Raw genomic sequence first — 20,884 nt, 5'->3', positions numbered from 1 at the left:
GCATTGCTCTTTCTTCATAACTTAGTTGTTCACATGCCATCTAGAATGTATAACATTTTTAAGAGCTGGTCTTAAATAATACCATCAACAAACAAGAAGGTAGGAACTGCTGCATTTTTCCCTCAAGCAATTTGGGATAACAATACCATTTTCTCACTAGATTATAGCTTTTATCTTGGAGCTGTATTTCTCAGCCATTGTGGCCTTGGGACCCAGTTTTACATTTTTAAGTTCCTCGACGACAGCATTGGAAAGGGGAGTTTTCTGCTTTGTGATTTGAGCCTAATTAAAAGAGCAGGGGGAGGAATCTCCTCTTGGTGAAACGATGTGCAATTAGAAACAGGGAAAAATATACAGCAGCATTGTTAATCTAGATAAACTAATTACACTTTTTTAATCAGTGCATTGCCAACACTGCTGTCCACCTGCATATTGTTATTAACAATTTTTAAAAAGTTAAAAAAAGAGGAGATAAAAAAAGAAATGAACTGATGGAGCCAAACCATGATTAAACAGAATGAAGCATGATTCTTTTTTTTTGTAGCTGATGGAAAGGGTGTCTTTCAGAAAATGGTAAGAAGAGAACAGGATAGTGCTTCTGAGTGAGTAAAAGTAATTAGTAAGTTTTGTTTTTTGTTGGTAGACATTTATTTAAAATCCACTGTATACTGAGCCAATACTAATTTTAGTCTTTGATGTTAATGGAGAGTCGTAATTGTTATTGTATTAAATTAAATTCCTATGTGCTGAGTGAGCATGCTCTGCAATGAACTTTCAGGGCTTGTTTCTGGAATTGACTGCAGTCCATGCAACCCTGAATTGGACATAATGGGTATGTAAAATAAATCCGTGATAAACAATCTATCCACTGTATCATGTAATGAAATAGACATTTTCTAACCCGCTTTGTCCCAAACAGGGACGTGGGGATCTGCAGGAGCCTATCCCAGCTACCATAAGGCATGAGGCAGGGGACAAATCCTAGAGAGGGCACCGGCCCATCACAGGGCACACACACACCAAGTACACAATATGGCCAATTTAGGATTGTCAATTCACCTAGACTGCATCTCTTTGGACTGTGGAAGGAAACCAATGCATCTGGAGGAAACCCACAAAACACAGGTAGAACATGCAGACTCCACGCAGGGATGACCCAGGATGAGAACACTGATCTCCATAATGCAAGGCAGCAACAGTACCACTGTGCCACCCATAATGAAATATTAAAATTTTGAAATATAAAATATTCAGCTTTAAGCTTATTTTAAGCAGATAAAGCATACTGTATTGGGCAGGCATATAACCAAAATCTCTTTCCTAGAGATTTTTTTTTTGGCTTATATTTACCAAAGAATATGAGGACAGACTAAATGATTCAAAAGGTTTGGAACTAGTAAAAAGACATGTAATGGTAGAAAAAAGGGTGCAAGAGTACAATATCAATAGTGTTTCAAGCTCTAATGCTGCATCATGTCTTACAAGGAATACTAGTATTTGCTATTATTTAGGCAATAACTAAACAAAAGTCACAGAGTTTCAAAAGATCTGATATAGTTACTCATTTTTCAGATCTGCTGAATGTCACTCAGAGTAACAGGAAGCAAATACATTTTATACAGCGGGCAAAATTGCACACTGCTTTAAATGGATTGAAATGGATAAAAACCCATGCTATCCAGTGAAAATACTTTTTGCCTCCCACACATTTAAATAATAATTCTTAATATGATTTGCTGACAGTATACACACAGTATGTTTTTATATTACAATTTATACTATATGTTTATATCAAATTAATTCAGACAAGCTTTGTCTAATATATCATGCTAGTCTTATATTGATTTTGCCATTAAATGGGAAAAATTACCACTCTTCAGGACCCACTCCCACCCCCCCAAACTCTGGTATGAAGGACAATGCTAGTTATGTAACCATTTGAATCTTTGCCTTATAGTCTGTCGCAATAAATATGCACTTTATTATGAAAACAGTAGTGTCCTCTTCTGTTTCTATCAGGCCTTGTTAAGATGCATGTTTGTGCAGTCAATACTGTCTTTAGAATTGCTGAGCTAGTAACTTACCACATTATTCTCTTCTTTGCTGAAGCTGAGAAATCATGTCAAATGGAAGCAGATTAACAGAAGGAGACATGCTGAAATAAAAAATATCAAAAAATGAACTATCGTGATTATGAATCCTGTATACTTTTAAATGTTTCCTTCTGGGATTTAATTTTCCTTTTACGATCACGTGAATTTGTTAGTGTGACTGTGGATTTGAGTGATTCTCTTCCATAAGTAAGGGTCTGCTTTGTATCTTTACTGCCAGGATATATGCTTGGTTCTACACTAGCACAGCTAAAGAAGAGGTGGAAAATGACTGGCTAGAATCCTAAACATATTTGTTTTACTAATTCATTACCAATTTTCATTTTGTCTCTTCTTCAATCTAGTAAGATAAAAAAAAGAAAAAAGTTACAGTATGAAAATAGATGTATCACAGTATGGACTATACATTTCTAAAGCGCTTAAAGGGACAAAATATTGGGAAATGCTTAGCATACCATGCACAGAACTACTGATGAAAGTGAACAATGTAATACTTTGTTTATGCTGTAATATACTATTTTGTGGAAGGAGACTGCCATGTTTTAGAAGAGATTGCCATGACCCTTTTAGATGTATCTTAAACAAGGAAATCATAGTGAGATTACAGCTCAGAAGTCTTAATTACACTAACATTTGCATACAATTTATTTCAACAGAGGTGGAGGCAATTTTTAAAACATCTTACAGAATTTTTGCCTTAGAAGTTTACTGAAATCAAGTTGATGTCTGTCTACCACAGGAACTGAAAGTAATCTCTTTTTTTAAATAATTGATTTTAACCAGCTGGTTTGTCCTTTGCCAATTTCCAATATTTAATCTTTTTATCACAATGTCCAAAACACCTATTCATCATCTCAACCTGCTTCTTTCATTACAGGGTCACAGGAAGACAGAACATTCAGGCAGCATTTGGTTGCAAGACAAGAGTTAACTTTGAATGGGATGTCTGTTCATCAAGTGGCATGCACATACTTACACACTATTATTAGGGATTGCTAGTCAACAAACCACAAACTTATTTTGATTAAGCAAGGAAACCTGGTTACCCACAGAAGGCCAAAACAATGTACATGAAAACTACACAAACAGTGACTGGGCTTATTATATATTTATACCAGCTTCCTGGAACTGTGAGGTAACAAATAATTAATCAGTTGTTAATTACGTAAGAAATACTCATATCTTAAAATATTTAAAATAACCAAATGACTTGACAATATTCAAACAAAACATAAGAAACCTGAAAAACTTTATATAAAAAAAAAAAACAGCCATATGTTTGTACAGATATGCTTTTGGACAGTGTTTACATTTTTTTGCTTTTTTTAAATTTTGTGTTTCACTTTTGCTAACAAGTGAATGATTTCAAGCATCTGACAGCAAGAGGATCAAACAACGGGGACTTAATCAAGAAAGCAATGGAACAACAAAATGTACCTGAAACTAGCATCTCTGCCTGAAATAGTATTTGGAGTCCCTGAGGAAATAACACAAATATTAAAAAAGACCAAGCAAAACTTCATAATATATGCAGTATCTGTAGGCAATGCAACTAATAATTGTTAAAGCAGTAATTTATAAGGAATGATTCCAGAGGTGCAATTTTTATTCAGAAATGTTCAAATAAAAAACAATTGGAACAGTGAGGACAGCTAACTGATAATACTCTTTTTACTGACAGAGCTAAAGAGCTGAAAAAAATGTTTAAAAACATTGTTTTCAATATTTAACAGTTAATATGAATATTAATAATATTAATATTAATAATTTGAATATGTTCTCATATAATTAAAATATTACAAAATTTTTTAAGTTAGTTTCCTAATATTTCAATTTGTTTTTACTGTTAATTATACCTCAGAGTTAAAACTACTTGTTTTATACAAGATAGATTTTTCATTTGATAAAAGAAAAAATAACTTACTTAAGTCATAAGTGCTGCTACTTCCTGACAACATGGAGCTGCCTGGTGTCTGCATCTAATAATAAGAATGAACAAAAGACTCATTAGTAAAGTATTGCGTCGTCGCAAAAGGGATGACTAAAAGAAAATTTAAGCAGTATATTCAAAATCCGTATTATAAAAAAGGTATTCAAATAAAAGAGAGCTATTTAATAATAAAAAATTATAAACTATATTAGAATACCTCCTTAAACTTTTCCAATTAACATACAATTTACCCTGCAACAGGTGACTCAAGAAAAAAAACCTGTGGCAATGGTGAGCAAATTACTATTTAACAGGCAAATGTATTTAAATTGTTGCTAATTAATATTTAAGAAAAAAATAACAATTCAGTTCTAAAAGTTACCTGGGCAAAAATGTTATGAATTTAAAAAGAGAAGCAAATATTGAGTGTGAACATAAAAGGAGTGTTCTCGCCACAATCCCCCTATCCAGAATGACACCAAGGAGGATAGAATAATATATAATTGCATAATTATTGTAAAATAAATACAAGGGAGAATGAGCAAAAGGAGAACAAAAAATAAAAGTGGCAACCAGAAAAAAAAACAGCCTCATTGCCAGTCTCAAACATGTCACTCTGGAGGAGTGACTAACCTACCAGCTCACTGTAACAGTATACTGTATAAAGCACACAACTTTCAACTAGCCAGTCCTGTCTTTCACTCTCTCTCTAATTTTAGGAGTACATTAGCTGACCATAATGAGAATATTATGAAAATACTTTCTGGTTCTGCCGGTACACATGTATTTACTGCTGGTACTCTGAAGCTCAAACAGGGAAGTGCCAACTGGCACAAATCAAGCACTGCCATGGAATATACATTATAAATCAGATTCCTGTGTGCTCATTCACTCACCACCACACCAAGTGGCTAATTGCATATGCCAGTCAAATGCATGTATACTTAGCAATGCAGCATGGTGGCAAGTCAAAACAAACCTTAAAGGTGCCCTCCACCTCCTAGATTAAAAAAAAAGACCCTGTGAAATAATAATGAAAGACTTATTACTATTTACAAGGCAATGCAAAAGATGTGCCAAGTGGAACTACAAAAAATGTTGAATGACACTGCAAATCAGTGCCCCAGAAAATTGAAATTCTGTAAATGCAAACATACTGCTTGTTTCTGGCCATTTGTTTTATTTTGTTTGTGGTTATTATTCTATCTGCGTCTTCTGTTGTGTGTGTTACAATGGTTGATCCACAAAAATTGATCATATTTGGCAGATACTTCCCTAGCCCTCAGGCAGACTTAAAAGAGCACTATACAGTTATAAGCCATTCAAAATTAGTTCAGTTGCTCCTTCTCCATCGACTTCAATGCATTTTCATAAGTTTGGTAAAGTTCTAGAAAGTTTTCATAAAGTGAACTCCACAGGGTTTGCTCATACCAAGTCACAATGCAATAAAAAAAATACCAGCACCGGAAGCTGTGCAGAGGAGAGAATCCCAGGAGTAACGGACATGTCTGACAGGCTGAAAGAGCTAAACCTCTTTAGTCTTCAGCAAAAAAAAAAAAAACAGCACAGCGGCCTAATCCAAAGGTATTGATAAAGCTATTAAATAGTGAGCCATGCACTTTAGGACACCGGTGGAAATGAAGAGTAATTGTATTTCAGACTGAAGACAGGAAACACTTCTTCACACAATGAGTTGTGGGAATCTGGAAAAAAAAACTATCAAGATATGTAGTTGAAGTGGACATTCTGATAAGTTTTTAAAAGTATCTGGATGAGATATTGGGACATCTTAACTATTAATCAAGCAAAATCAGCTTGATGGTTTAAACGGCCTTCTCTTGTTTGTCAAACTTCTTAAGGTCGAAGGTTTCCATTATTAATTGTTCAGTAGATTCCATACATATGGATCTAGTAAGTTGGCTTTTTCATTGGCTTTGGAGTGTCACACTAGTTAAGCCAGTATAAAAAAAAAATCTTAGTAATAATAATAATAATAAGGTTGCGTTGGCTCATGGATGGATTCTCTGGGTTTCACATAATTTTTTGAGGTGGCTTGCTATCCTTAAAAGGACTGCTTAACTTTTGCCCTACTAGTTGGAAAAGCATGAGACATTGCAGACTTGCCATTTATATACGCACCCCTGCCACTGGTGCGGTAATACCAGCGTGACTCATTCCTGGTTAATGTAACTTGTCAGTGCCGTTACATAGCCCTTCCATGGAAGTTGCTGTCCCCAGCAACCACTTCCACTCTTTACAACAGTGCAGAAACTCAGTGAAACAAAAGCATGGTTTTCTCTCTTGCTTCAGTTGTGCAACTGGTGACAAGTGGACTCATATGTAAACGCAGTGTGTAAAATTCACACTAAAACATGGTGTACAAACAAAACTGGATATGTACATACACACAAAAATAATTCAGATGCATAAAACTGTACATAAGCAAAGTTCCACACACTTCCCCTTTATAAATCCCAATGAATGTGAATTTTAACGCACATTCATACGTCTACATCCCCTCCCCGACTCCCCCTAGAGTTTCACCTATTTGAATATGCAAATCAATATAAATATCCACTTCCGTTTAGTGTTTTGTTAGAAGACAATGGCAAAAAGCATGTGGGGAAAAAAGGAAGAAATTAAAAGAATGCAAAATTTAGTCCTGCTCAGTGAAGTATTGCCAAGGAAAAATGTACTATTTGATGTCTTTAATCTCGAAATTCCCACTTTAATCTTGTAGTTTGTCATTAAAGTAGAACGTAGTAAACTTCATTCTAAAGTCGATGTTTAATTAACTAGAGTTTCTCAAACCCCATTGTAACTAAAGTAGCACGTTAAATGCTTCATATTCTATGTGTTCCCCGATCCAGTTGTTAATTGCTACATGCTTCTTATACAGCCTTTCTCTTCCGCCAACAGGAGCATGCAGGCAGTGATCGCCAGACTGAATACATTACAGCTCTCTGAACATTTTAGAATACTAAGATGTATACTTGATATCATCTTCATGATGAACTGGATTAAAGCATGTATTAAACAAGTGGCGGCATGGTGACGCAGCAGTAGCGAATATGAAGATGCTTATTATGTGGTGATTGGCTATGTGGGGAAAGAAAATGAAAGGATAGTTCTTGGAAATCTACATCTACTTAGAAGCTAGGGATCATTATCTGAAATATGCGCTCTCTTCTATTGAACTGAATTGAACTGCTTTATTGTCATTGTATGGTACAATGGGATCCAATAGGCATCTTCTCCATAAACTTATTTTGCTCTAAAATAATAATAAAAAAAAAAAAAAAATACGATAAAAGAACAATGAAAAATATAGGATATGAAAGCATAAGTACAATATACATGTACATATAGTGCAGATATTGCAATGGTTCATAAAGTGGTGCAGGTTGTGCAACATTATTGTAGTGCACGTTTACAGTGAGGTATTTGTGATACAAGTACAAAAAGTTCTACTGGGAGCACCTGATGGACTGATTGAGTGTTTTTATAGCTCTTGGGATAAAACTGTTTCTGTGCCTCGAGGTCAGTGCAGGAAAGGCTCTGAAGCTTTTGCTGGATGGTAGAAGTTCAAATAGACTGTGGCATAGGTGAGTGGAATCCATGCAGATGCTGGTGGCTTTTCCAGAGAGGCAGCATATGCTATAAATCTCCTCCAGGGCTGGAAGCTGTATCCCGATAATCCTCTGCGCTTTTGCCACAAGCCGCTGTAGGGCTTTCCGATCTGCTCCGTGATACCACACACATACAATGGGTTAATACTCTCAGTGGTGTACTGAGAGTAACACCGGTAAAGCAGCTGTGGTATTTGGAATAGCTTGGCCATTCCGTGCACCATTATTGTCTTACACAATGATTATAATCAAGTGCCTTAAAATTGTAAACAATATGCAATTAATTTCAGTGTATTTGATGCAGCCCACGTCATGTATGTGAATCTAAAAATGAAAGGGAAACGACACAGAAACAGTAACACTGCTTTGATGCTGGTTGCCACTCCATTTGTAAAACCAAGCACAAAACTGTAAACACATTGTGTGAGGCTGCCGTGAAAATGTGCATGGCTTTACAGCAAGTTTAGTTTTTACACATCTAGAAGTGATTTTTGTGCATAGGCACCATTTATACAGGAAGCCCAAAGGCACATCAGTAGGGATCGTGAGTGCTGTGTTCCCAAATTGCACAGCTGGGATGTTGAGTGCTGCTCTGTCATGCAGAGATGTTCAACGCTGGTCAGTTGTAAGTAAGGAGGCAAACCTCCTTGTATGGAAATGCAGATACACCTGTCTCTTGGCTATGTTCCTTCATTAAACTGGACCTGCAAACTTTTTTCCAGGTCTGGACCTCAGCTTTGAGACTCTCCCTCCACCACTGGTGCACCTTGCTCTTTGCATGCGCATTCTTACCACCAGCCCTGCTTCTCACAGCTCACTTGGGGACAGTGGCTTCTACACTTTTCACCAGCTCCATGAACCTGAAGTTCTGCCAGTGCCTACACACCCTGACTAATGGATCTTAGCAGATGGAGATTTGGTGGTAGAGATGTAGAGGTGTCAGTCTCTCGGCCGACAGCTTCAATGCATGGATTCTCTACTGTTTACATGGCTCATTGAGGTGGCTCATTATCCTTAAAAGGACTTCTCATCTTTTACCACCCTAGATGTAGCCATGCCATTTATCATCCTGCCACTAGTGATGCAATGCCATGATCATACTTGGGTGACTCTTCTCTGGCTGATACTGTATAACTTCTAAACGCTGTTACAATAATAATGGTAATTACTATGTTAGCTAGGATGAATATTGTGTAATATCATAGCTTTGTAAAAATGTCATAAAAATCAATAGAAATATTTTCAAGGATGCTGGATCTAGAATATTACATATACTCTGAAAGTACAAACATTTTTCAATAATTGGATTTTATTTCTCCTTTGTTAAATATAAAAAATATATCCAACATCCCTATTCACTAATATCCCCTTCAGTGTAATGCAAGATTGAGCTCAATCACACTATTAGCAAACTGTCATGAAATATTTTTAAACTTCTAGCTCACCTTATCTTGAATTATCTGACAGAATACAAACTTGCCTACCACTTAACACTGGGAACAAGATCATAAGCCAGTACAGTACAATTTTCTAGAAAAACTTACATTCACTCATTGAAGTACATCTCCAGATATATTTAGTGTTTTTCAGCATCTTCACCCAACAACTGTTACATTAAGTTCTTATCATACCTGATAAACTGTAACTTCTATATTATCTTGATTCTTTCCTATCTTTCATTGAGAAAACAGGATCTGAATAGGATAGATGAACTTTACCAAAGTTAATTTCAATATATGAAGACGTCTTATGTGAATAAATGTTTACTGAAGAACATAAATGAAATGTGTAAAGAAACAAACATATGCAATAAAAAGATAAAAACACTCTCACCGCTACCTTGTGCAGGAATATATACAATAAAAAAAAATAAAACAATGGCATCCCTTCCCTGTGATGAACAGTAATACACAAAAAAACAGAAGATGACAAAATGAAGTCTGCATGACAAAATAGAGATGGTAGCAGAACATTTAATATATGAAGAACATCATCAAAATTACTGATCTGCAAATTTAAGAGAACACTTTTGCATAGTTTGTCTGAAGCTACTAAAGAAAAAAACGCTATGTTTGGGCCTGTTAAGTCTATAGCCAACTAAATATTCTCAGACTTCCTTAGAACAAATGATGAATTACAACAGCTTGATTTTGTACAGTAGAAAATTACTTACATTTGTTGGCCTATTTTGGAAGTGCCTCTCAAGAGATTCCTCCGAGTAGGAGCGACTAAAACATACACACAAAAAGATTTATTCTCTCATTAAAAGATACAATGTTGCTGAACTTTCATTGCAACTAGGCAGGACACAGAATACATACATATTGTGAGGGACGCCCTCAGTGTGGAAGGACAGGAGGAGGCAGCATGCATAGGGCATTGTCTCCTCCGAAACATTAGATGGCAGTCCTCCTGGATTCCCACAAGGTATCATGGGAATTGGAGCTCTTTGGCTCAGTCCTGTTGGGTCCCTTGGGTGCTACGAGACTAGCAAGCTCTACTTCACCGGGCTCCTACCCTGAAGTGCTCCCGGGCCAGAACTTTGGGACGCAGAAGTACTTCCAGGGATTACATAAAAGAAGCTACCTGCAATAACTCTGGGAGCTAGAGTTGGGAGGAGGTGAACAAAGCTAGCTGGGAGGAGCAGAGGAGGTTGTGATGAAGAGCAGGAAGAAGATGAAAAACAAAGTTACAGAGAGTGCTGTGTGCTTTGTGTCTTTTATTTGTGGAATGGGAATCACTTGGAAAAAAAATGGAAGTGTTTCCAACAATAAAAACCATGTGCTTGCTATATTTGTGTCCAGACCCTAATTGTGTTGGGTGTTTGGGGATCTGGAGTATCCCCTGGTGGCCACAGAATACAGAAATAAAATCAGTAGAAATATACAACTGGGATTTTGAGCTAGTTGTATTCAAGCTGGAAAAAAAATCATCTTACGGTAATATAACTTGATTGACATTACTCAGCACATTTTCTATAGAATAGAACTACAGAATTGCATGTCAAGTCTTATAATATTTAATGTGAATTTGAAAAAGATTGCCATTAGTAATTAACATTGTACTTTTTAATGTACTCATGGATGAATAAACATCTTTCACATTATACTGTAAATAATGTATACAGTCATAAAAAAGTAAGTACTACCCATAACATATGGACATATCAAGATTTGACCTTCATTTACACATTATGTTTACATAAAGGTGATGTATTAGAAAAAAATGAAAATTTGACTTTACAATAATTTATTCAATGAAAAATACAATAGTAAAACAGGTATAGATTATACTAATTACTAAGTACATAAAGAATATAAAGACACAGTTTTGTTAAAACACACAGAAAAAAACAGACAGATATGCCATTCACATCTTTGGGAAAAGTACTGTAAGTAAACCCTTGACTTTAGTAGCTTACATTTATATACACTTGTATATACATATATACACACTTTGGCAGAAAAAAAAAACTCAAACTCTCTACCTAGACTCTAAAATAAACTGGGAGAACATTTTTCCCCATCCTTTATGCAGAATTATTCAGCTGTCTGATGTTTGAGAGGTGTCTTACATGCCATTTCATATCCTCCACAGCATTTCAATGGGATTCATATCTGAGCTTTGACTTGGCAATTCCAGAACCCTGCATTTCTTTCTTTTCAACCATTCCTTGGTGGATTTATTGCTATGCTTAATGTCACTATCATGTCACAAGGTCCACTTTCACTTGAGCTTCAATCTTCTGACAGATTGAATCACAGTGTATGGTGTAAATAAGAATTCACAGTGGATTCTGTGATGGTGGGCTGCCCTGGTCTTTGCTTAGATGTTCAGACTTGCCCAACATGTTCTTTCTTGGACAGCAAAGGTTTCCTCCTGGCACATCTCCCAGGTAGATAATTTTGGAGGCTCTTTCTTATAGTAAACTTTGACATGCACAATGGCAAGAGCTACCTGTAGGTCCAGTGATGAAATTTTGCGGTTCTATGAGACTTCTTTCAACAATATTTGTCCAGCTCTTGGGCTGTAGATGAGGGGGTGGCCAGGTCTGAAGTAGCTGGCAGTTGTTAGAAATCTTCTGAACCAGGACAGTGGAATGGTCAAATTATAATTGTTTAGAGATCTTTTTAAATCCCTTCCCAGACTAAAGTAATTTATATCCTTCTTTCTGGAGGCCTCAAAGAGCCCTTTTGATGTAGGCATGGTGATAAAAAAATTTCAACTATAAAGAGCAATAAGAGCAAAGAGCAAAATAAGAGTTTCCTCTATGATGTTCTAATCATTTGTACCAGATTATATTGAAAGGGAAGGTCTACAGGACAGTAGTGAGACCAGCTATGTTATACAGATTGGAGATGGTGGCACTGACCAGAAGACAAGAGACAGAGCTGGAGGTGGCAGAATTAAAGATGTTAAGATTTGCATTGGGTGTTACGAGGATGGACAGGATTAGAAATGAGTACATTAGAGAGTCAGCTCAAATTGGACAGTTGGGAGACAAAGTCAGAAAGGCGAGATTGTGTTGGTTTGGTCATGTGCAAAGGAGAGATGCTGGGTATATTGGGAAAAGGATGTTAACGATAGAGCTGCCAGGCAACAGAAAAAGACGAAGGCCTAAGAGAAGGTTTATGGATGTGGTGAGAGAAGACATGCACAGCAAGATGCAGAAGACAAGATGATATGGAAAAATATGATCCACTGTGGCAACCCCTAACAGGAGCAGCCGAAAGAAGAAGAAAAAAAGAGGTGGTGATAAGTGAATGGGTGTATTTACCCTTACCATGTTCAAAATTTGCATTTATGTTTATTTAAACTATACAACAGAATAAAAGATTTGTACAGAGCAAAAAAGATCAAATATTTGCACACAAATGTTTTATAGATTAAACAAAAAAGGGGAATAGAGAGGCCAGCAGGAACATCAACCATATTAGTGTCTTATTATTTTCTTTTAGCAGTGCTTTTTCAAAAGGTACTAGATCCTTCAGAGAATATAAGGGCATCTAAAATATAATAAGTGTATTAACAATATTTCTTGATTTAATAATAAAACACCAAATAAGTTTCATAAAATCCTACTACGCCAAATTGCTTATATTTTACCCACCTTTGGAAAACAAATATTATTTTACTTAGAAAAAAAATTCCTGTAAAACTGTATGAAAATGCAATTTTTGTAAACTGCTAGGTAAAAATGTGTTCATGTAATCAAAAAAACAACAATAATAAGAAAAACATTCACATTGAGGTTAGCCTTCAAAAGTGCTATATCATCTCACTTATAACATTTCACAATTTTCAGTTTCATTGTTTTAAATGTTCTGGATTATTGATTAGTTATTACTAATTTCAAACTCCATGTGAAAATGAGGCGCACATCCATGTTCATGGAATTTGCATTCCTGCCTAGTAATGTGCTACGTAAGCATTGTGAAATGTTACCAGAGAGTTACTTATTTATGGCATTAATACATAGTTTGACAGAGTGTCGCTCTGTCAAAGAATATTTCTTTATTTTTAGTCATTAGTGTTTTTCATCACTCTTCTTAGATCTTCTAGCTCAGGGTAAGATACGGTAGTTTATTGTAATCTCCAAAACTTTGACTCTTAACTTTCCTGCTAATAAATTGTCAATTGGAAGATGACAAAGACTCAAATGGTGATAAAGAAGTTCATAAGTATAACACATTTCTATAATTACCTGACTTGATAACTGCTCCTTATTGGTGTCACTAGAAAAAAAAATGAAAAAACATTTTAATGATGAGTTTTTTTTTTTCTTTTTAAAATAAAACCTTGATATTATATATTAAGTTACACACATTTTACCATCAATATATATACAGCACATGCACTTAATCCATGGAAAATGTAATATTTATTAGTAACAATACCAAATATTTGTGATTAACGGAGATTCATTTTCCACATTAGTTGGCTTAGTCATTTTGCAGAAGGTTGTAATTCAGCTCACCACAGTCTCCTAATTTCTCAAACATTGTTTTACTTTTTTAGGTAGGTGATGCTTTTGTATGAAATAACAGTAATAAAAATCCATCCATCCATCCATTATCCAACTCGCTATATCCTAACTACAGAAATTATTAGTATAAATTGTTTTCATATTCTTGCAGTTAATGCACTAACAGGTGAAGTACCTTGCTCAGAGTCAAAGAGTAAATTGATAGTGTGAACCACAAATCTTACATTTTGTAGTTCAGTGCCCTAGGAACCCTTTGCCTTTGCTGCTTTTTTATGTGCACCGTAACAGACTGAATTAAGAAGGTTTAGCAGCTAATCCAAAGAAAGGCAGCATTGATTAAAAAACTAGAGGGGAGCTGTTTAGCTGTTCAAAAAGTTAACCTGGGCATCTGAAAAACAATTTACATGCACATCTGCAATTATAATAGTTAGAAATTTGAAACAGTCCAAATTATAGAACCAGCAATTATGAGTCTGTTACTCGACACCAACAGATAAGCTGATGAGTGCTGAATATATACTCCTAACCTATATTGATAACCAAGATGAAGAAAATTTACGTTTTGAAGACTCAAGACCCATTTGGACTGTGTACCAGTCACTATGTGATTTAATTGATATTGCTACTTTATTTTGCCACTAACTTATTACAAGGTTAGTCGGAGGCCTAATATCAAAACAGATATTTTCAAATGATACATATATCTCTTGAAACACAGTTAAATGAATAATTAAAAATTGAAAGAGAGCTAGAGTTTGGCAGAGAGGACAAGGGCAACTCTAAAGTCATCTAGAGGCAGGTTCTACTGTATAGTCTGATGAGACTAAAATTGAGGTTTTTGTCCATAAGACAAAATAATACATCATGTTTGGCATAAGCTAAGCTTTACACATTATCAAACACACCATACCCATTGTGAAACATGGTGGTAGCAGCACCATACTGTTGGGATGCTTCTTTGCAGAAGGCCCTAGAAGGCTTCTGATGGTAGAGGGTAAAATGAATATAGCATAATACAGGAAAATCCTGGAGGAAAACCTAAAGCAGTCTGCAAGAAACTGTGCCTTGGGGGATTTCTCTTCTAACAAGTGTCACGTGCATGCGCATAGGGGACAGCTGAAGGGCTCTAGTGACTGTAATTCTACCACTGCTCCAAGGGTTGGTGCTGTGTACTAATGCCTTTCTCTCTTCCTGCCTCTCCAGACCAGATGACTGACAGCTATAACACCTCTGATGTCACTTACGGTGCCCCATCCATCTCTTCATCCTCTTCCAGCTGGAAGGACCCAAAAGTGGAAGGTCCGCCATCTTGTGATAGTTCTGCTCTGAACTTGTGTCTGCAAAGACAACTTCATAGAAATTGCCTGTATTTGGTTTATTTTTTCAAATTAAATGGGGTGACCAGGCTGGTACCCCAACTCTTTATCATTGTCTGTTTCTCTTACCCAAGACAGTGACGCATAACATTAAATGGAATGAGAGTATCAAAGCCAGTTTAAACATTTCATATGAAAGTTATACATATTAAAATATTAATATTTTGCACAATTTTAAAGGATTTTTTTATTCTGTCCTTGTATTTTAAGGGACTCTAAATTATTTAATTTGGAAGAATTTTTACCCATTGCTTGCAATTATTTCCAACACTGATAGCTTTTTTACTTTTCAGATAATTTTCTTGTCTGCAGTTATACATTTGGCTTTTCAGGGTGCTGTAGTATGATCAATTATCTTTTCTTTCACTTCAACCACTCCCAAACCTGAATAAAGACATTCCCCCTGCACTGTAGAAGGTGTGTTACCCAAGCCATCTCAGCTACTACCAGTTGTGGTTGAGTAAGGATCACTGCCCTGGCTTAAGTTTATTTCTCATTTGTTTAATATATCTGTTTAAAAACAAGTTTTCATTTGTTGTTATTAATTTTGTTTTATCTGCATTGTTTTTCCGTGATATTGCATTGTTTAAGTATTTATTTTGTATATATCATATTTATATATTTCTTTGGATATGTAACTTTTTATTTGGAACCCCTAGAGGTAGGACCATCCTGATGTTACTCCTAAGTGCCAACACTTAGCCTGTAAATTGAGAATGCAGAGACTGATCCTTCCCAGCGTCAAAATTATATTTCTGGAAATATGCATTACAATAGAAGACTTATGATACGGAGATCAAAACACACTGCTATTAGCAAACAATTAAAAAAATAAAATAAAAACCAAAATACAACTTTGTCAAATTTATATTTGCATACCAGTCTGCATATTGTAAAAGCAGACAGGCTTACGAACGTAATTACAACTTCTTGTGCGGTTACTCAGAGAAGTCGCCAAAATTAAGCTGCCGTAGCAGGAATACATTCATGTTAATTAATGGAAGAATCTCCAGAAATACAGTAGAACCTCTGGTCAGGAACGTTTCCGAACACGTATAAATCAGGTCATGATCAAAAAGTTTGCCAAAATTTTGCATCTGTTCACGACCACATGCTCTGGTGGTGAACAAAAACACTGGCGGCCAATTTCCCTATGTGCATTCATACACGCCAGTGGATTTCCCATTCTTAGTTTCCCATTTTCTTTTGTTTGCGTATAAAGGCCCTATCAAAGTAGCTGATGTGGCTAAAGGAGTTACAATGTTAACCAAGCAGGGCCTCAAGTGCTGGAAGAGGTGGAAAAACTGTTGCTAGTGTGGTTGAACGAGAAGCAACTTGCAGGGGATAGCGTAAGCGAGGCGATCATATGCGAGAAAGCCAGGAAGATTCAAGGTGATTTGCTGCAAAAAAAAAATACTTCTTTGAGTGGCGAAAGTGAGGAGTTTAAAGCCAGTAGAGGATGGTTTGAAAAGTTTTGCAAGAGAAGTGGCATTTAATTTTTTTTCCCTGTGCTGAAAACTCATAAAAAAAAAAAAAAAAAAAAAAAAAGTGTTCACTGTCAGCAATTCGTAAGGGTCTAGCGAGAACTCTTACAATGTTAGTTTTCTCTGTTGTTCAAGGGTTTTCTCAATGTTATTCAATGTTTTTACATTTAGTTTACTGCAAGGGGGCTCCGCCCCCTGCTCGCTTCGCTCGCCTACCCCCGGCGTTTTGAACCCACGCCCGGTGGGCAGCCACGTGTGAGGATCGAGGAGTCGAGCTTTTTTTTTTTTGAAGCTTTTGAATTCCGGTCTTCATTATCTGTAACCTGCTGTCCATGTGTTTGGCCCCCTTGTTTAACCTGTTTATGACGTTTTACTTTGCTTTCTACTCGTCTTTCATTTCTGATCTTGCTTTATTCTGCTTTTGTTTTAATGACACTTGGTCCGTGGTGAATATATTTTCCCTTTTTCGACTAATAATTTTCATTTGTTTGCGATACTGTGACCGAGACAGTTTTGCTTCCGCGGTTTCAGACGCGTGTCCGTACCATCTCGGGTTTGATGTATGAACCTTTGTGGACTCCGTACTGTGTCACGTTTCACTCTGGGGCGGGGCGTTGACTCCTCTTGTTTTACTATGTCTCCTCCTGCGCTTTCACCACGCATTAGTGCCACTCACAATATGGCGGCGACGCCTGCGCCTGCCGTATTATGTCAGTTTTTACCATGCTGTGTAGGCGCCTTTGCCTTTTGTACTTTACCGCGCCTTTTGACGCACGACGTAGGCGCCTGCACCTTCCGGGTCCTCCCCCGCTGTGTGGTGTGGACATTTAACTGTCGTTGTTTCTGCCTTTATATTCTGTATCTCGGTGTGCATGTGTTTCGTGCCTAGGTTTTTTTGAAGCTGTTGCATTCCAGTTTTCATCATCTGTAACCCGCTCTCCATGTGTTCATCCCCGTTCTTTAATCCCTTTATAAAGTTTGACTTTGTTTCCTACTCTGTGTTTTATTTCTGACCTCGCTTTATCCTGCTTGCGGCATGTGAGACGGTTCATAGTCTTTCTCGTTTTACTCTGGGCAGGGGGGCTTTGTTCTGTAAACTGCTCTGCATGTGTTTGTCCCTGTTCTTTAACCTCTTTATGACATTTTACTCTGACGGTTCGTAGTCTCTCCCGTTTTGCTCTTGGGGGTCTGGGGGTGGGCTTGTTTCCTACTCTGTGTTTTATTTCTGACCTCGCTTTATCCTGCTTGCGGCATGTCAGACGGTTCGTAGTCTTTCTCGTTTTACTCTGGGCAGGGGGGCTTTGTTCTGTAACCTGCTCTGCATGTGTTTGTCCCTGTTCTTTAACCTCTTTATGACGTTTTACTTTGTTTCCTACTCTGACGGTTTGTAGTCTCTCCCGTTTTGCTCTGGGGGGGGCTTTGTGTGGCACCTGCACACGCGCGTAGTCTCTCCCGTTTCACTCTGGTGGGGGGGGGGGGGGGGGGGCGGCTTTGTGTGGCACTTGCGCAGTATGTCTTTTGCGTCCACGGGCAGGTCCCTGCGTCCATAACCGGTTTACCATTCTCGTTTAGTAATATGGATTACACTGTGCATTCTATGGCATCAATTAACTATTTTTGAGCTTAAAAAAATATATATTTACATACAGTTCGTACAGTCTGGAACAGATTAATTGTATTCACATACAATCTTTTGAGGAAATTATGTTTGGGTCGGGACCAAATCGGGTCACGTCCAGAGTTTTGGAACGAATTACGGTCGTGACCAGAGGTACCACTGTAACTATTTTGGAGGGGATAGGTGACAGAACAGAGGATTGTTAAATTATGTCCAAGATCCAGGTTTATCTGCTTTGGAGACCTGGAAAAAAGGCCTCAGGAGTCCCTTGTGGCATCCATTACCTCTAATAATAACCTCTTAATAACCATAACCTCATAATACTTTGGGCTTTGAAATAGAAATGATAACAGGGATAAATTAAAATCCCTTCAGGTCCTCAGTTCCAGAAGGTTGGAGATAAAAGCAGAGTGGTACGCAAGGGCTTGCCACAGGAGAAAAGAAGAGGCCAGAGTGGATGGAAAGGAAGGGTTGGAAGGTGGGAATGAATGCTTAAGTGGTTCTATTTACAGTAGGAAGTGGACTTGTCACCCCATGGGGAGCTAACTAGGTACGCTATACTTGTTTAGATATGTCCAGATAGGCACTGGACTTTCTTTTTTTGTCTAATTGTATTGTTATATTACTCTCTTTGTGTCACCTATCCCTAATATTGTTTCATTTCTTTTAATAAATAAGATCTTTCTTATTTTACCAGCATTAGCTTTGTGTTTCTACGTTTGAAGACAGTTTAAGTTTAAAGAAACACTATAAAAGGTCACAACATACAATTCAAACAGCAGGGAATGTTATGATCACAGACTTGAATTCCATGCTGTATATACTAGATTAAAATAATTTAAACGTTAAGCAGACCACAGTAATTTTTCTCACCTGGTGTTGGTGATGTGATAGCAATAGGTTTTAAAATTTTGCTAAATCTATAAAGAGAAAACAAAATGAATTCACACATGTTTAATTGTACATTATACAAACATTTTGCATATCCACATGATACATTTATTAGATAATGGCCTAAATTAAAAACTACCATAATTGCTTTAAAATGAGTTTTAATAAAATAAAATGTACTAGCATTCCATCAGCCTTCGATGTTTAGCTTTGTTTGATGCTGACTAGGAGCCTAAACTCATGAAAATAATAGTATGGAGCAAACTGAAAACATCTTCAGTTAACATCTATCAATATTTTTTTTCTGTTGTAGGAAGGGAAGATTTCGTAGAAGAGAATATATAGGGAAACGAAACAGAGCCCTGACTGCACTTCAGCACAGCAAGTTGATCTGGATTTTTAACACTACAGTAATCCCTCGCTATATCGCGCTTCGCCTGTCGCGGCTTCACTCCATCGCGGATTTTATATGTAAGCATATTTAAATATATATCGCGGATTTTTCGCTGCTTCGCGGGTTTCTGAGGACAATGGGTCTTTTAATTTCTGGTACATGCTTCCTCAGTTGGTTTGCCCAGTTGATTTCATACAAGGGACGCTATTGGCAGATGACTGAGAAGCTACCCAACTTACTTTTCTTTCTCTCTCTCTTGCGCTGACTATCTGTGATCCTGACGTAGGGGGTGTGAGCAGGGGGGCTGTTCGCACACCTAGACGATACGGACGCTCGTCAAAAAATGCTGAAAGATTATCTTCACGTTGCTACCTTCTGTGTGCAGCTTTTAAGTATGCTGCACGGTGCTTCGCATACTTAAAAGCTCAAAGGGCACGTATTGATTTTTTTATCTGTCTCTCTCTGTCTCTCTCTAACTCTCTCTGCTCCTGACGGAGGGGGTGTGAGCTGCCGCCTTCACAGCTTTGTGCCGCGGTGCTTCGCATACTTACAAGCCAAACAGCCCTATTGATTTGTTTGTTTCTTTGAAGAGGAAGATATGTTTGCATTCTTTTAATTGTGAGACTGAACTGTCATCTCTGTCTTGTCATGGAGCACAGTTTAAACTTTTGGAAAAGAGACAAATGTTTGTTTGCAGTGTTTGAATAACGTTCCTGTCTCTCTACAACCTCCTGTGTTTCTGCGCAAATCTGTGACCCAAGCATGACAATATAAAAATAACCATATAAACATATGGTTTCTACTTTGCGGATTTTCTTATTTCGCGGGTGGCTCTGGAACGCAACCCCCGCGATGGAGGAGGGATTACTGTATTCTATGGGAGAACTAGCCTCATTACAGTAAATGTTATGTCCCTCTTCTGTCTACTCTTGAACTAAGGTGTCTGAATTATGGCTATTGTATGCTAATCACCCTTTCCAGCAAGTAAACAGCTGGCATCCTTCCTTACTAGCAGGAATGTGAAAATTAATGTCTGTTCCTTCTCGTTTTAAATGGTTTAAAATCACAGTCTTTTTCAACTTTTGCGTCATTCATTTCAGCAGACTTCACCATTACCAATTTCTATACTAATCTAGGTATAGCTTCCCTCGTGACTATCCCACTTGTCGGTATCTTAGCTGTCCTATCTGTAGTCCACAATGTCTGTTTTTCAGTGTCTCCGATCTCATAAGTTGGGTATTTGTCTTTTTTGGGTCCAAATTACAGAATTACAGTAACTCATTGCTGGTTTATAACAATGAACACTGTCACGTCTGACTCGTCCTCTTACTTCAAGGTGGACAGTTTGTAGTGCTTAAACTATGAATACAACAGCAGAAGTTAAACAACAACATCTCTTTGATTTTCCTTTGTGCTATGCTTCCGCTTCCAGTCTTGATGAAGCCTTACCCAAAAACATAAAAGC

General features: G+C 37.1%; 1 protein-coding gene across 1 annotated transcript in view; it reads right to left on the bottom strand.

Annotated features, from left to right (window-relative positions):
- Positions 1-2,088: 2,088 nt before the first annotated feature.
- Positions 2,089-20,884, bottom strand: part of LOC114645263 (RING finger protein 212B-like) — a 45,595-nt gene continuing 26,799 nt past the window's right edge. The window contains exons 8-14 of the mRNA XM_051922483.1: positions 19,008-19,054; positions 13,375-13,405; positions 9,844-9,898; positions 4,036-4,090; positions 3,549-3,588; positions 2,425-2,451; positions 2,089-2,155 (exon numbers count right to left, since the gene is read on the bottom strand). Of these exons, the coding sequence (XP_051778443.1) occupies positions 2,089-2,155; positions 2,425-2,451; positions 3,549-3,588; positions 4,036-4,090; positions 9,844-9,898; positions 13,375-13,405; positions 19,008-19,054 (322 nt within the window). The remainder of the gene's footprint in view (positions 2,156-2,424; positions 2,452-3,548; positions 3,589-4,035; positions 4,091-9,843; positions 9,899-13,374; positions 13,406-19,007; positions 19,055-20,884) is intronic.

The sequence above is a fragment of the Erpetoichthys calabaricus genome, chromosome 2 (assembly GCF_900747795.2).
Source record: "Erpetoichthys calabaricus chromosome 2, fErpCal1.3, whole genome shotgun sequence".
Classification (NCBI taxonomy): domain Eukaryota; kingdom Metazoa; phylum Chordata; class Cladistia; order Polypteriformes; family Polypteridae; genus Erpetoichthys; species Erpetoichthys calabaricus.
This window is presented reverse-complemented; position numbering and strand designations above follow the sequence as displayed.